The 16804-nt window shown below is 58.9% G+C and overlaps 1 protein-coding gene across 3 annotated transcripts in view; it reads left to right on the forward strand.

Annotated features, from left to right (window-relative positions):
* Nucleotides 1-16804, forward strand: part of UROC1 (urocanate hydratase 1) — a 38041-nt gene that overhangs the window by 17074 nt on the left and 4163 nt on the right. For all 3 annotated transcript variants that reach the window (XM_061197374.1, XM_061197375.1, XM_061197373.1), the window contains 12 exons: nt 1571-1637; nt 1720-1863; nt 2837-2925; nt 4738-4800; nt 5132-5311; nt 5954-6051; nt 6214-6286; nt 7304-7425; nt 7789-7859; nt 10500-10598; nt 11945-12044; nt 14511-14592. In XM_061197374.1, the coding sequence (XP_061053357.1) occupies nt 1571-1637; nt 1720-1863; nt 2837-2925; nt 4738-4800; nt 5132-5311; nt 5954-6051; nt 6214-6286; nt 7304-7425; nt 7789-7859; nt 10500-10598; nt 11945-12044; nt 14511-14592 (1188 nt within the window). The remainder of the gene's footprint in view (nt 1-1570; nt 1638-1719; nt 1864-2836; nt 2926-4737; nt 4801-5131; nt 5312-5953; nt 6052-6213; nt 6287-7303; nt 7426-7788; nt 7860-10499; nt 10599-11944; nt 12045-14510; nt 14593-16804) is intronic.

A 16804-nucleotide genomic window follows, 5' to 3' on the forward strand; every position in this document is an offset into this window, starting at 1 on the left:
ACGTGGGGGAACAGGCAGCCACAGGCTGGGGTGTCAAGGTCTGTACAGCAAGGCCGGGGGCACGGGAGGGCCACATCCAGTGACTGCGGTCAAAGTCCCAAATGGAGACAACTCTGACCCCATGATTTTACCCCCGAGAGTGATCTCAGGAGCAGCTGCAGTGGGTCAGGCGAGACAAAGGATGAAATCAGAAGGACTTAAAGTCGGTTCCCAGCCCTGCCGCATGTCCCTGTGCGACCTTGGAACTCAGATCCTATCTGTAAAGGCGACATGGGTGGCGGCCACCAGGGAGCACGCCCTGCGGCGGGGTCTGAGGCTTTCACCCGCCTCCCTGGTAGATGTTTATCATATCAGCATGATTCTCTTATGTCCTGTCATAGTCACACAAACTTGCAAGGCAAAGGTCATGACTCCCCATTTTTTGGAAGAGGAAGCAGAGGTTCTAAATGGTCCAGTGCTTTGTCCCAGTTATGGGACAGGCTCGGCATTCAGATCTGCGAGAATCAGGATCCACCCTGATCCAGAGGAGAGAAGGTCCAGAAAGTGGCTGGGGGACAGCAGCCTCGAGGGTCTCCTGACCTCAGTGGCCCTCAGGGAAGAGTAAAACTAAGGCAACAGCAAAATCTCCCATCACATTGCCAAAAACTCAAATGTTGGATAATTATCATGTGATGCCAACAGGAGTGCTTATGCCCTGATGGTGGCAGTCACTCTGGAACGTGATGCTGGCTATTAGTATTTTAAATGTTTGCACTGATGCCCTGGCACCCCCTGCCTGGATTCTACCCTGGAGGGCATGGCAGGGCCAGGGAGGTCGCTTACTGCAGCCTTGTCCTGTGGCCCAGCCGAGCCACCCGGCTGACCGACAGGGAGAGGGGACATCCTGTGACCTCTGATGGGGTTGACTGTGGAGCCACGAAAGGTCTGCGGGTGCTGACATGGAAAGGCCCCTACGGGCCTTGTGTTTAGGGGAAACACAGTTCCAGAAACAGTGCCTACAGAACAAGGCCATTTACGTAAACAGCAATAACCGCTCACACAAAACTAACGCCGTTCTCTGGACTCCGCCCTGCACGCCGCACGCGAGTCTCAGGCGTCCCCTGACGGACGGCAGAGCTCCCTGCCCCGGCCCCCCGTGAAGGTGTCTGGGCGTCCTGGGACCGGAATCCCGCAGACTGTCCGGATTCGGGGTGTCGCCGGGAGGCCGTGGCCCTTTCCGCTGTGTGTCCCCCCGGCCCCGGGCCTCCTCCTGCGGGCGCGGGTCGGCTCCCCGGGGTTTGGCCCCCCCGGGAAGGCGTGGTGACTCATCCTCAGCTGGAGGTGCTGGGTCATGTCAGCTCTTGTCCGTGTGCCTAAATGTCCCCGGTTTTGTTACAGTTTGTGAGAGAATGACACCTGTCTGTGAAAGGTCTGAGGGGGACCAGACAGGGGGACTGTGGCCTCTTCTGTAGTTTTCCTTTGTTTCTGAAGGAGAAGATAGTGCTGCACTTGGGATGATGACAGTGGGTTTTAGGCCATGGGAAGTGGGGCCCCAGGCACCGGCTCACCCCGCTTCCGCCTCTGTGGGCAGGTACGGCCAGATGACGGCGGGCAGTTACTGCTACATTGGTCCCCAAGGCATCGTCCACGGCACGGTGGTGAGAGACGGGCCGCGCCTGCCCACGGGCCTGGGGGTGAACGAGCTGGCGTGGATCGTGAACTCGAGTCCTTGCCCTGCAGCTCACCGTGCTGAACGCCGGGCGGCGGTACCTGGGCAGCCAGGACCTGGCCGGGAAGGTCTTCGTCACCTCTGGGCTCGGCGGGATGAGTGGGGCTCAGGCCAAAGCCGCCGTCATCGTGGGGTGCGTCGGCGTGATTGCAGAGGTGAGCTGGCGGGAGCGCCTCCCCGCCCTCCTCCAGAGACCCCCACCCCCGCCTGCCCCCTCTTCTCTCGCCCTCACCCCCCGAAGCCTCCCAGCCTGGGTCCCCAGGGCGGTGAACGCCCCTGCCTTCCAAGTGCCCATCACCTGCCAGGGCCAGTGCCTGCCGACACTGCCGTGAAACCGCCAGCCTGTGGCCTGGCTTCCCTTGCCCTGGGGGCCTGGACTACAGCCTGTGAATAAGTGAGCCAGGCTCCCCCATAATGGACAGAGCGGTCAGTCGGGGGAGAGCCGGGGAGAGCGCAGGAGCCTTCCCTCTGGCTCTCAGTTCCTCCGGCGGGAAGAGAGGAAGGGAGCGGAAGAGGAGGGGCGGCTGTGAGGAAAGCATGGGGGCACGCACCCGTGGGGTCTGCACTGGGCTGGCCTGTGACATGCACAGATGTACTTGTTAGGAGCCCACTTGGCTGCAGGTGACAGAAAACCCAACGAGAGCAGCTTACACAAAGAGGGTTTTATTTTTCTCATGTAACCAGCAGGGCTGGCATTGGCTCAGCAGCTCAATGTCAGGGTCAACATCTCTAGATTCTCTTGGGCTTCCCTCGTGCACACACAAGTGGTGGCCCCAGCCCCAGCCATCCCATCTACATTCAAGGCAGGGAAAAGGAGAAGTGCCAGCTATGGCTGACTCTATTTTAGCAGGAAAATAATGCCTTAGAAACTCCTTCTTTTACTTCATCAGTCAGTATGGGATCTAACGGACACTCTCATCCACTGGGGAGGCTGGAAGCGGTGGGAGGGCAGTTGTGATTAGGTAGGATGTGATTCATCCCCTGGGGCCAAGCACAGCGTCACCCTGAGCGAAATCCAGGTTTGCTGATGCAAGGCAGGAGGGGGAGTAAGTTCTGACAGCAGCTCGTAGGGTCTGCCTGGCCCTGCTGGGAAAGGGGGTGATCTACAGCCGTGCCTCCTGGTCCCAGGTGGATGGAGCGGCCCTCATGAAACGCCACAAGCAAGGCTGGCTGATGGAAGTGACCGACAGCTTGGACCGCTGCATTGAAAGACTCAGGTACAGTGTCCACCTCGGGGGGAGATCAGGCTGGGACCTTCTAAATTTCTGCTTCTCGCTGGTCCCTTCCGCGAGCGTGGGGGAAGCCCATGTGCATCCGTGGTGCCCATACACGTGGTCTAACAGACTTCAGTAGTTTTCTCGGTGACCCCGACGCTCGGCCACAGTTTTGCAAAGAGCGTGTCTTGCATTTCTCCCTGTGGTGCCTCAGTACCCAGCCCAGAGCCTGGCACGCAGTAGGTGCGGCTCGGATCTGCTCACCCGTGGGAGGTGGAGCTTCTCCTCAACAGGACCCCGTCAGGTTCTGCAAGGCCCGTCCTCCTCCCCAAGGGGGCCACGGCTGGTCCTGTGGCGCTGGGCCCCTCCCCGCTGCATGCTGTCTCCTCAGCTATCTCCGCGGGGACGGGGCAGGGCTGCCCTGGAGGCCGCTGGTCAGGTGCCGTTTTTGAAGCATCTTCTCAACGAATTTGCTCCGCAGAACTGAGCCCCGTGTGGGGGGTTCGCCTCTGCACAGGGGGCTCCACCTGCTGCAGTTAGACTCGCCCAGGGTCTCCAGGGGGCTTACGTAAAAATGTTCAAAGACACACAGAGTGTGAGAAATATTCCCATTACCAAGACTGGATACTTTTTGGACGTAGATCTTTGAAAACTGGCAGAAAACTCTCCATTAATCACAGGAGAAGTTCCAGCCTCCTAGTGTGGCATGAAGGGTCTCGCCTGATCTGGCTCTGATCCTGTGGGTGCCTCTGGAGCACACGTGCCCACTTGCACCCACACACACCCGCACGTACACACTCGCATGCTCACACACACTTTCAACCGCTGTGACATCTCTGTCATCTCTAAATATCCCTCCTCCAGCTGCCTGCTCCCTCTCATCACTCACACAGAGTTTGGGTGCTTAATTCCACGGTCACACACGTGGACACACACACCGTCCGAATCAGTGTGACAAGTGCCTTAAGCAGCCGTCTGGGCACATTTCTGCTCCCTGAGCTGCGGAGATGCAGATGGGAATGGCGACCCTCCCGTGTCTGTGGGGCTTTCATGTATTCAAATCTCCTGTTTCCCCCAAATATGCTTTCATTTTTTGTCCTCTTATTTTTCCAAATAATGTTTGTTTATTTATTTATTATTATTATTTTTTTTGGCTACATCGGGTCTTCGTTGCTGTGCGCAGGCTTTCTCTAGTTGCGGCGAGTGGGGGCTACTCTTTGTTGCAGTAGGTGGGCTTCTCATTGCGGTGGCTTCTCTTGTTGCGGAGCACCGGCTCTAGGTGCACGGGCTCAGTAGTTGTGGCTCGCGGGCTCAGTAGTTGTGGTGCACGGACTTAGCTGCTCTGCGGCACGTGGGATCTTCCCGGCCAGGGATCGGACCCCTGTCACCCGCATTGGCAGGCGGATTCTTAACCACTGCGCCACCAGGGAAGTCCCCCAAATAATGTTTAGAGTCATCTATAGTGACATCTGCAACTTAAGGATCGCCTTGAGTGAGTTCTACAAAGATCTCTGTAGAGTCCTCGCAGCAACAGCCCTAATTCTACTAATCGAATTCTACACCTTGGGGCGGGGAGGGATTGTCACCTTTGCCAGCCAGCCCCCCCGAGGGCATTCAGTCTGCTGTCCCCCTCAGGCCTGGGTCCTCAAAAGACACACCTCATGGGTCCCTGCATCTCAGGCCTACGCTCACACGTGGTGCTTTGGGTGCCTCCTGGGCCTTCTGCATCCCCACCAGCTTGGGGCCTGTGTGTTGGGGGTGGGTAGCCGTGGGCAGGTGCGATGGGGCCATCTGTCCTGGCCTTGCCCCTTCCAGGGAAGCGAGGAAGAGGAAGGAGGCCCTCAGCCTTGGTTACCATGGCAACGTGGTGGATCTTTGGTAAGTGGGGGGAGTTGGCAGCCTTGGGGACATCAGGTGAGCCCCCCCAGCCAAGGTCCTGGGCCAGGTGCTCCCGGGACACAAGGCTTCCAGTGTCAGCTTGAGGCTCTGCTCCCAACCTTCATGGCCCGGATCCTGGCCGAGCTCACGGCAGCCTTTGCCCAGCCAGGCAGCCCTCCCGCCAGGGATCTTTCCAGAGGGAAAGCAGGATGAGCCTCCATGCCTGACTGCTGGGCGTGTGGGCTGGGAAACGCTGCGTGCCCCCCTGGCTGGACCCTGAGCTCGGGCCCTGGCACTGCCTGCCCTGCCCTGACCACCTGAGTCTCCCCAGGGAGCGCCTGGTCCGTGAACTGGACACGACGGGGGAGCTTTTGGTGGACCTGGGGTCAGATCAGACGTCCTGTCACAACCCGTTCAACGGTGGCTACTACCCCGTGCAGCTGGGCTTTGCAGAGGCCCAGAGCCTCATGGCCTCCGACCCTGCTGCCTTCAAAGCCCTGGTCCAGGAAAGGTGATGCAGGTCCCAGGGCTGCTCGGGGGAGGGGTGGGGCACACATGGCCTGCAGGAACTTTGGACTGGGAGGCTCTGGCCTCTGCCCAGTTCTCCTGGGGCAGCTGTGTGGCCTCGGGCAAGACCCTTAACCTCTCTGGGCCTCTGTCTCTTCCTCTGTCACATGGGGTCATGGGCTCCCTGGCCTGTGGGTATGTTGGGGACAGACTGGGGTGACATTTGCAAAACACTGGGGGCAGCTTCCAGCACGTGTGAGTGCTGAGCAGATGCTGGTGGAGGGGAGCCTGAGGCGCTTCTGCAAGAGGCAGTTGCTTATTCAGCACTGAGTCTGGTCCTGGTGCCGGGCTGGCTGGCTGAGGACCCGACCCGACCCGTAGGCGCTAGTTTAGGGGCTGCCTGCAGGGTCCTGAAGGGTAGGGGGACCTGAGGAGCCGGCAGGGACGGGGGCTTCCAGGAAGGAGGCGCTGGGGGTGGGGTCAGCAGGGGGTGGAGCCAGGAGGGGTGGGGTCAGCTGGGGTGGAGCCAGGAGGGGTGGACCCAGCCCAGGGAAGAGTCAGCAGGGAGGTGGGGCTCGTGGGGCTGGGCTGTGGTCACAGCCCTGGCGGGCAGTGCTGAGCTGACCGCTGACCGCACCTCTCACAGCCTGAGGAGGCAGGTCTCGGCCATCAACAGGCTGGCCCAGGAGAACTTCTTCTTTTGGGACTATGGCAACGCCTTCCTCCTGGAGGCCCAGAGAGCAGGTGAGAGAGAAGGGAGGGGGATCCCCTCTCTGCAGGCCTCGCGGGCGGGGCAGTGTGGCCCGCGGGGTGGCTCCACGTGTCCCTTCTGGAAGCTGGCCCGGCCAGGGCCTTGGTCTCGCTGGGCCTTGGTTTCTCCAGGTCATGCTGGGTCTCTGCGCACAGGGGCCGACGTGGGGAAGACGGGCGCCAACAGGACGGAGTTCCGCTACCCCTCGTACGTCCAGCACATTATGGGGTGAGTGATGGGCCCTTACAGTGTCTGTCCTAGACATGCAGGTCTGAAGATCTCCTCCTCTCCCCGCTGCTCAGGCCACGTGCTGAGACCTACATTGGGCCCTAAGTGGTCACGGCACCGGGTCACGGGCTTTCCACCCCAAAATACAGGGGGAAAGGAGCTGAAAACGAGAGACCCTGTGCAGGGCCTCAGGGAGAGAACAGGATCGGCCACGCCCGAGCCCCGAGTGGGCGGCCGAGGGCCTGATCCCTGCAGCCGTGTGCTTTCCTGGCCACGTGGGCCGGAACAAGCAGGGACCAGGGAGCGGCCGGAGGGAGAGGACACAGTGGAGTTCAGACCTGAGCCGCTGGGGTGTGGTGGGGAGGGGAGCAGCCCCGGCTCTGCACCGGAGGGGACCCCAGGGGGGCGAGAGAAGCCCGCATCCTTCTGAGGTTCATTGTGGGAGGGGAGGGGCCAGAGTTGGGCCAGGGCCCGTGGAGTGTCCCCAGGGGGCGGCGGGAAGGGAGCCCAGCAGGGGCTGGGTGGGCGCGCGAGCCCAGGGAGGCCCCTGCCTTCCTCTGCCTGGAGTCCCCTCGGAAGGTCAGCCCACTTAAAGCAGATTTGGCTTTAAGTTTACCGTTTGTCCCAATATTTAGTTTCGGTTGCCTGGTTTTCAGGTTGTCTCCAACAGCAATTTAAGGAATTTCTGCTTTTCTGTGTCCCAGCTCCCTGCTTCTGCAGCCCAAGATGGTACAGCTCTGAGAGGGGTACCGGGAGCTGGGGGAGAGGACACCGAGGGGACAGAGGGGGTGGGGGAAGTTACCGTCCAATTCGTGGCTTAGGGGCTTCCGGCAGCAATCGTGGACACCGACGCCCACTCACTACACAGGCCCCCACGAACCACCCGCCTGGCGCACAGCCCTCACCTCCTCAGTTCTGGAGCATCTGCGGCCTCGCCGACCGTGGACCATGGTGACCCCAGCCAGGGGGTGCAGCCAGCCTGGGAGCCCCCAGGTGACGAGGCTTTTGCCCTTGCAGGGACATCTTCTCCCAGGGATTTGGGCCTTTCCGCTGGGTGTGCACATCCGGGGACCCGCAGGACCTGGTGGTCACGGATGAGCTGGCCACGTCAGTGCTGGAGGAGGCCATTGCTGGCGGAGGTGAGGCTGTTGGTTGGAGATGCTGGCGCACGGGTGACCCCCAGAGGCTCCGATAGACACCTGCCTGGCGGTGCTGGGCAGCCTGGACGCGTGGTCCCCTGCCTGGCCCCGTGGGCACAGGGCACATCCTTGGGCGGTGCCTGTTGATGGTGCTCTGGCTCCCTGTAGCTGCCCCTGTGTCCGTGTGCACCGTCCCCTCGTGTCCAGGCCCCTCTGCGTCTCCGTGTCACAGCGGCTCCAGGCCGTCTGTGGACACAGACAGGTGCCTCTGCCCCGCAGCCTTCGCGAGGGAGGGTCTGTGCCCCCCCCCCCGTGGGGCAGGGGCTCCCGCTGCCTGTGACGCCCTTTCCCCTCTCCCCGCAGTGAATCCAGCTGTGGAACAGCAGTACGTAGACAACATCCGCTGGATCCGGGAGGCTTCCCGGCACCGGCTGGTGAGGGCTCGGCCTGGCGGGGGCAGGGTGGGCAGCTGGACCCTGCCCGAGGTGAGGGGCTGCTCGCCACCTGGGCCAATTAGGCGATGTCCCCACTGGCCACCTCACCCAGCGGCCGCTGGACAGAGAAGCCCGGGACCTTTCAGAAGGGGGCGTGGGCTCCGGGGCAGCAACCGGGGTCAGGCAGGTCTTTCCTCCCCTCACTCCCCTGCAGGGCCCTGGAGCCAGGTCTCCCGGCTTCTCCGCTGTGTGACCTGGGGTGAGTGGCTTGGCCTCTCCGAGCCTCCCGTCCCATCTGCACACTGGAGATGCTGGAGGCGGCGCGTGCCCCCTGGCTGTGGTGTGGGGCTCGGAGCAGGCCCTCTGACGCGCTGCGGGGTCAGGGTTGGGGCGACGGGCGTTTCTGTGACTGTGAGTGTGACCACCAGTCGGATGACTCGGGGTGGGGACTGGTTTACACGGACCGCCAGAAGGGTGTCTCTGAGGAGCTGACTTGTGGATTCGGGTCTAAGTGGGGCTGGGGGCTGGGTGGGGGGAGTGACAGTGGGGGAAGCAGAGGGCTCAGCCAGTGCACAGGCCTGAGGAGACAGCCAACCGGATGCACCAGGGCAAAGTGCGAAATGGGCGTGTGGGTCACAGGCCTTTGACCACAGACCTTGATGGCCGGATGCCGCCACCACGTCTGGACCAGTGGGTCCTTGGCCTGGGCTTCAGCCAGGCCTGCCCCGAGCTCTGAGCCCCCTCTCCTGGGCTTCCTGGTCCAGCCCTGTCCCCCCAGGCTGCCGCCGCCTCCTGGCCCAGTGGTCACAAATGCATTTCTCCACAAAACCCTTCATGCCAACCGCCTGGAGCCTGAGATGCCCACGGCCGTCGCTGTTGGACTTGAGGGCCTGGGCCTGGGAGGGTGGGGCAAGAGGTGGAGATGGGGGGCCAGTCCAGGGAGGCCCGGAGAGGAGGGGCACGACCACCGAGAAGGGGCCGGCAGGGTTGCGGGGCTGAGGGCACATGGGCGGCCAGCTGGACGCCGCCCCAAGCCTGTGAGCGGGACCCTCTCTTTGTGTTTGAGTTAAAGTTACTTGGACATCGCGTCTTTCCCCCTTGTTTCAGGTTGCGCTCCCCCGTCCCTCCATCCCTCGCTCCCCAACTCCCTCCCTCCCTCCCTCCCTCCCTCCGTCTCATGAAAGCTGGCGATCACAGAAGGTTGTCCTTTTAACATTTTAATTGTTTCTTTTAACGTACACTCTTGACAAAGCTGGTAATCCTGTGTCAGTTCCTCCCATTTTCTGTTTCTGGATCCAGGAAATCTGAAAGGCTGCCATGCTGGTTTACAGTACAGTTTTTCCAAAAAGGATTTGAGGCAGCTGGCGCAAGTAAAGTAAGGCCTTTGGGTGGAAAGCGGGAGGCCAAGGAAGCCACAGGCTGACCGAGAGGCTGGCATGCGCGGGCCTCCTGTGGAGCCCCCCCACCCCATGCTTCACCCCATCCCTGGGCGGCTGAGGGAAACACCTGCACCCCCTTTGGAGAGTCCAGGGTTTCTCAGTCTCGACACTGCTGACATTTGGGGCCAGATGAATTTTTTTTTGATTGTGGTAAATATACATAACATAAAATTTACCATTTGAACCATTTTTAAGGTACAACTCAGTGGCATTAAGCACATACACACTGTTGTACGACCATCACCACCGTCATCTCCAGAACTTTCTCATCTTCCCCAACTGAAACTCTGTCCCTGTCAGACACTAACTCCCTCTCCCCTCCCTTGTCCTTTTGCGTCTGGCTTATTTCAGAGAGCACGATGTCCTCAAGGTTCATCCATGCTGTCACATGTCAGGATTTCCTTCCTTTTTAAGCTGAATCATGTTCCCTGTGTGTATGGACCACACCTTGTCTATCCATCGCCGGCCATGGACACTGGGTTGCTTCCCCCTCTTGGCTACTGTGAATGATGCTGCTGTGAACATGGATGCTAATGCCTCTTCGAGCGCCTGGGGGCTGGATATCCTTTGTCACGGGGACCATAGTCTAGCAGCGGCCCTACCCATGCCAGCAGCACCCAAAATGTCCACAGTCATCCCCAGATGTCGCCCGGCTGAGAGCCACTGTGCTAACAATGACTGCTGTGCTAGCAGTAACAACGCTAACATGAACAGTGGTTCATTTTCGGGAGCCTTTGTTTCCCCAGTGACTGCCCCCCAGCTCCAAAGGGGCTGCATCCTGGTGGCGGTGCGCAGGGGCTCAGCCTCCCCGGCCCGTTTCCTCACCTGTAAAACGGGGCCTGTGATGAGGACAGTAGTGTCTTCCTCACAGACTCACTAAGGAGGTTCTGGGTGCCAAGCTGGAGCAAGGCAGACACATCAACACCCCCTTGGGGGGTGCTGAGGTTACTCTGGTTGGAAGGGTCGAGCGGGGTGACGCCCGCAAGAGGTGACATCCCCGGAGACAGGCGAGTCAGGGTCCCGGAGGCCCCTGGGGGTTAACCCTGTGGGGATGGGTCAGGAGGGACGTCTGGGGGCCCAGACTGCACGTGCTGGACTCTAGAGCTGCCTCTTGCCTCCCTGGAGGCGGCCGTCTGACTGCTGGTGGACGTGTCTCCCGAGCATCCCCCGCATCAGTCAGCTCTCACCCTTCTCTCCGCAGGTGGTGGGCTCCCAGGCCAGGATCCTGTACTCGGACCAGAAAGGCCGTGTGGCCATCGCTGTGGCCTTCAACCAAGCCATCGCCCTTGGGAAGATCAAGGTGGGCTGTCCTGTGCTTGGATGGGGCTCCCCAGCCTCCCCACCAGGCCAGCCCAGGCCCAGGAGGGAGGAGGCCCGTCCTCAAACCCAGGCTCTGACAACTTGGTCCCTGCTGTGTGACCTTGGGCAGTCAGAGGCCCTCTCTGAGCCTCTTATCAGAAAAGAGGCTCCCGTAACCTCAAAACGTGGCTTTCCCACGAGTGTTTCATGTGACTTTGTTAAATTGTCCCTTTCAAACCATGACAACCTTCTCTGCTTTTCCCCATTTCTCTCCTGGTCAGCCCTGCCCACCTCGCTCGGTGCATGCACACTTCCTGCTATGGTGCTACAGTGCTGGCAGGGCAGAGACAGGGTCTTAGTCCTTCCTTCCCTCCCTCCTTCCCTCCCTCCTTCCCTCTTCCCTCCCTCCTTCCTTTCTTCCTTCCCCCCTCCCTCCTTCCTTCCTTCCTTCCCCCCTCCCTCCTTCCCTCCCCCCTCCCTCCCCCTCGCCTTCCCTCCCTCCTTTCCTTTCCTCCCCCCTCCCCCTTCCATCCCCTCCCCCTTCCCTCCCCCTCCCCCTTCCCTCCCCCTTCCCTCCCCCTTCCCTCCCTCCTCCCATCTTCCCTCCCTCCTCCCCCCTCCCTCCTTCCCTCCCCCCCACTCCTTCCTAAGTGCCCCCTGGTGCCAGCCTTGCTGCAATACTGCTGTGCAGAGGACAAGGTAGACAGGGTCCAGCCTGGTGGTGGTGGAGGGACACTTGGACATGCAGGCAAAGGTATCAATTCAGGGGCTCTCAGTGGTGCCAAGCTCTGTGAATAAAGTGAATGAGGTGACATGTGGGGCGACAGGGGTCAGGATGGCCTTCTGCCTTGCAGACGCAGAGTGGAGGCCTGAGTATCCAGAAGGTGCTGGAATACTGCACAGGTGGTTCAGGGCAACGGTGAAGAGGGGGAGCATACTTGGCCTGTTCAAGGGCAGGGCAGCTCCTCGGACACTGAAGCCGTGAAATCCCGAGACCTCTACTGCGGTCGAAACGCCAGGCTGTCCCTTACAGCCCTGTGACATCGGGGAGGTGTCCTGTCCTCTCCGGGCCTCAGTTTTCCTCTCTATAAAGTGGGTGTGGTGACAGTGTGGGTGGGGTTGAGGAGACTCGGACCCAGCACCTGGGGAGCACACAGGGCTCTGGGCGGCCGGAAAGTGCGTCTCTGAGCAGCCACGGGGGCATCGGAAACCCTGTGCTTCCTCCCGCCAAAGGTCTGCTTTTCAGGGGAATCCGAAGGGCATCAGGCGTGCCCTGTGCCTTGATCTCTGCCCTGCGCTGGGCAGTGGACACTGGTAGCTGACCTCTTGTGTCCTCCCACACTGCAGGCACCGGTGGTCCTGAGCCGAGACCACCATGATGTAAGCGGCACAGACAGCCCGTTTAGGGAGACCTCCAACATTTGTGACGGCTCTGCCTTCTGTGCGGGTGAGGAACACAACAAACGTAAACTTTTTTCTGTTGGATTTTATTTAACAATCAAGTGATTCATTCAGTCGGTTGTGGTGTTGCAAAAAAGGTGCTGGCATCTGAGAGGCATGGCACAGGGTGACCAGCCCAGGACGGAGGGGTCCTGGGACGCGGGCTCAGTTGTAAACCAGGGCGGGTGCCAGGTGGACCAGCTAGGTGGATGCCCGAGACCTGGGTGCACCTGGCCCCGTCCCTTGCCGGTGATCTTCAGAAGGTGCTCAGCTCCCGCGGCCCGCGTTCAGGGAGGGACTGCCGCTGCTGCAGCCACCGTGATTGTCACTGTCACCCCAGAGCTTCTGCGTTCCGGTCCTGGGGGGCTTTCTGGTTCCCAGCACCTGCAGCTCCTCCCATTGTGGACGGGATCCCAAGGGAAGGAGGTAGACACTCAGGAACACCATCCACATCACTTTGTTTTGAGGGATTGGTCCATTTCATCTAAGTTATGCAATTTATGAGTATAGAATCATATTCCTTCATTATCTTTTTAATGTCTGTGGGGTCCACTCTGTCATTCTTGATGTTGGTCATTTGTGGCTTCTTTCTTTCTTTCTTTTTTTCTGTGGCTGCTGTGGGGCTTGAGGGATCTTAGTTCCCCCACCAGGGATCGAACCCATGCCCCCCTGCAGTGGATGCACAGAGCCGCAACCACTGGACTGCCGGGGAAGTCCCTGTGTCTTCTTTCTTTTTCCTTTATCAGTCTGGCTAGAAGTTTATCATTTTTATTGATATTCTTAAGAAGCTCTTAGTTTAAATGATTTTTTAAATTGCTTTTCTGTTTCCAAATTCATTGATTTCTACTCTAATCTTTAGTATGACCTTTTTCCTATTTACTTTGGGTTTAATTTGGTCTTCTTTCTCTGGTTTCATGAGGTGGAAGCTGAGGTTACTGATTTTAAACCTTTTTTCTTTTCTAATAAAAGTATTTTAATGCTATGAATTTCCCTCTAAACACTGCTTTAGCTGCACCCCACAGATTTTTACATAATATATTTTTATTTTCATTCAGTTCAAAATGTTTTAAATTTCCTTTGAGACATTCTCTTGGACCCATGAGTTATTGAGAAGTATCTTTTTAAATTTTCAAGTGTGGGGAGATTTTTCCGGTATCTTTCTGTTACTGACTTTTGATTTAGTTCCATTATAGTCTGAGAGCTTACTCTGTATTCATTCTGTTCTTTTAAATTTGCTAAGGGTTATATTGTGGCCCCGAACGTGGTCCATCTTGGTGCACTTGGGAAGAAGGTGTATCCTGCGGTTACTCGGGGGCTTGTTCTTTAAATGTCAGTTAGGTCACGTCACTTGGTGGTGCTGTTCCTGTTGTCTAGATCCTTACTGACCTTCTGCTGACTTGTTCCATAAATTACTGACAGACGGGTGATGAAGTTCCCAACTGTGTGTGTGGATTTGTCTGTTCTCTTTTCAGTTCTCATCCACTTTGCCATGTGTGTTTTAAAGCTGTGTTGTTAGGTATGCCCTTGTTTAGGTTTATTGTCTCTTCTTGGAGAATTGACCTCTTTATCATCGTGTGATGTCCCTCTTTATCCCTGATAATACTGCTGGCTCTGAAGTTCTCTGACATTAATGTGGTTTACATTCGTATCCTTTGGCCACGGTAACAACATACCACAAACTTAGAGGCTGGAAACAGCACAAATGTGTTCCCTCACAGTTCTGAAGGTCTAAAGTCTGAAGTCAGTTTCTCGGGGCTTAAGTCGACCTGTGGGCAGGGCTGTGACGTCTCAGGAGGCTGCAGGGGAGAATCTGCTCTCTGGCCTTTTCCAGGTCCTAGAGCTGCTTTACTTGCATCTCATAGCCCTGCACTAGGAGGAAAGTATTCCCAGGACCCCCTCCTCTTCTCTGTGGGCACAAGTGGGGGTTTGGAGGAAGAGCCCGCCAGAAGGTGCCGACCCGTTCTGTCCGTGTCCCCAGGGGCCTCAGTCTCAGGCAAGCTCAGGCTTGTCATTCAGCAAGTCCTTAGACACGAGTGAGGCACGGGTTCCATTTTCTGTGCATGTGCCTGCCTCCCCACAGAGTTCTGGTTAGTTGGCCGCCCTGGGACCTCAGGCCTCTGATGGGCCAAGGACAGTCAGTAATTTGCAGCTTGCCCCCCAGACTTTAGCGTGTTTGCTCTAAGGGTGGGACTGACGCTCTGTGTCGTCTGAGCTAAAACCGCCACCACATCCCTTTGAATTCCTTTGTCCTTCGTGCTTCTGGGGCGCTGTATCTGGCACTTGGTGCCGGAGAGAAGACAGCAGGGGGCGACAGTGCTCGTTGGGCACTTGTTCATTATCTTGCTTTGCTTGGCTCTGAAAATACAAGTTTCTGCTGTTCCTGCAGTTGCCCTGCCTCGTTCCCATCCGTCCCTCAGACCCTGGCCCGGCCTGGCCGCCTTGCTCGGGGGCTAACGGGGCTCTGTTTCCGCAGACATGGCCGTGCAGAACTTCGTGGGAGGTGCATTCCGGGGAGCCACCTGGGTTGCCCTGCACAACGGCGGGGGTGTCGGCTGGTAAGGAGGTTTCCGAGGGCCGGTGGTGCAGCTGGGGCTCCAGGGGAAGTCTCAGGGGTCTCCTCCAGGGTCCTGGGCCTGCTTCCCGGAGCTCCCGCTACTGAGGGCTCCTCGTGTGAGCTGGAAATGGGGGGCCTTGCCCAACACCCCACCTTTGGGGTCTCACCCGTCGCGTGGGACACCAAGGCCTGCTGTGGACGCCGTAAACCATCCTTTCCTGTCATTTTCATGCTGCTTTCACAGGTGTTTTCCAGGGAATTCTCAGCACTGTCCTGGCCCCGTCCTTTCACTCTGCCAGGGGCTGGGCTGGGAGGCGGGGACCTGGGTTCTGGACTCCCTGGGTCCTGGCCCCGCTCTGCCCAGCCAGGCCTGTTTCCAGCCCACGCCGCGAGGGAGCTAGGGCTTCTGGGGGGCTCCCTTCTGGGCAACAGATGCAGTTCCCTCGTGGGGACGTCCCTATAATGCTGCACCCAGCTCCTACACGAGGGGGTTTTCTGACACCAGCTGGGTGTCCTGCAGTTCCACTCAATTCCAACTGTCAGCACAGAGATAACGTCAGATCCCACGGCTGAGGGCTCGGTCCCACCGGGCCGTCGTCCCCCCCGCCGACTCCAGTCACATGTCCACAGCATTACCCGTGCTTCTGACCCACCGGCTGCAGATCAGAGGTCCCTGCAGCCACTTCCTCGGGTTCCACTGGTTTGCCAGAGCAGCTCACAGAATGCAGGGAACCCATTTATTCACTGGATTTCTGATTGATTACAAAAGATATCAAAGGATGTGAATCCGTAGCCGGATGAGGAGATACACGTGTTGAGGACCCAAAGGGACCCTGTGGGGCTGGGGCCGGGCACGGCAGCACGTGGAAGCGTTCTGGCTTCCCAGCCTGGGCGCTCTCTGAACCCGCTCCTTCGGGGTTTCTATGGAGGATTCCTTACGCGGGCGTGATTGACTACATCACGGGCCACTGGTGACTGATTCCACCTCCAGCCCCCCTCCCCTCCCGGAAGGTCAGGGGCTGGGACCCACGTTCCAGGCCTCTGATCACATGGTGGCTCCGCTGGCATCCAGCCCCATCCTTGGGTGGTTTCCCAGAGTCACCTCATCAACATAAGGAAAGACGCCTTCATCCCTCTCAGCAGAGGAAATTCCAAGGGTTTTAGGAGCTCTGTGCCAGGAACAGTGGACAAAGACCAAATATGTCTTTCTTGTTAAAAACCATGGTGTCACATTTGCTGCTAAGAACGATGAATAACTAATGTTTACTGCAAGCGGACCGCATGGCAAGCATTTGAATCCCCTCTCTCACCTACTCTTGGAAAAGAAATGCATCTACAGATGCGGAAACTGAGGCAGCAGGCAGCTGGGGCTACACCTGTGCGCGTGGCCTCTGGGTGGGGGGTCGCCTGGGGAGCTCTGGTCGCGCGGGATTCCTGGCTCCTCAGAGCAGCAGGGGGCGCCGTGGCCCCTCAGAGGAGGACAGCTGCCCAGGCCCGGCCACCTCTGAGCTGACCTCTGAGCCCGTTTTGGCTGGATCAAGCCTGGACTTGCCCTCCCGAGCCAAGTCCTTCACGCTGCAGCTTCCAGAGCGTCCCCGGGGACTGGCTTGGCCTTGGGCCCTTCGAGGCCGGAATTCCAAGCTGCAGCCCAGTCAGGTGGCTCTCATGAATGGAAAATGTGATCGGATGGCATGTCCTTTCAGAGACACAGGCTGGGGAGAACCAGGACGGGAGAGAGCGCCTGGCGTTTTGGCACTGGATTTGCTGAGTCATGCTGCAGGTGCAAAAGCAGCTCTGAAGGGGGCCGGAGGTGGTGGTGGAGCCGGATCTGGACCCAGATCTGTTGTCCCTGGATTCACGACATTGGTGACAGGACCATAGAAGGCAGGACGGAGCCCCCAAGAAAGTGTGCAGGACACGAGGCCTCGGGACACTGCTCACCGCTGACCCTGCACGGGGCTCCCAGAGCGGGGTCCCCCCTCACTGCCAGGCTGCCCTCTAGGCTCTGACAGGGCGCGGCCGGTGAGGCACGGGCACCGAGGGCCTTGGTCGTGGCCGCCCTCGAGGGCTCCTTTGGAAAGTGCCTCAGATTCACCTGGAATCCATCAGACACACACGTGCATGATTTAATCCACCAGATACTGCTGCAAACCTTCCCGTGAAAATCAGCGGGAAAAATCTGTCCCACCCCTGTTCTTCCTTCCATCTCCAGC

Source organism: Eubalaena glacialis, chromosome 7 (genome assembly GCF_028564815.1).
Source record: "Eubalaena glacialis isolate mEubGla1 chromosome 7, mEubGla1.1.hap2.+ XY, whole genome shotgun sequence".
In the NCBI taxonomy this organism is placed as follows: domain Eukaryota; kingdom Metazoa; phylum Chordata; class Mammalia; order Artiodactyla; family Balaenidae; genus Eubalaena; species Eubalaena glacialis.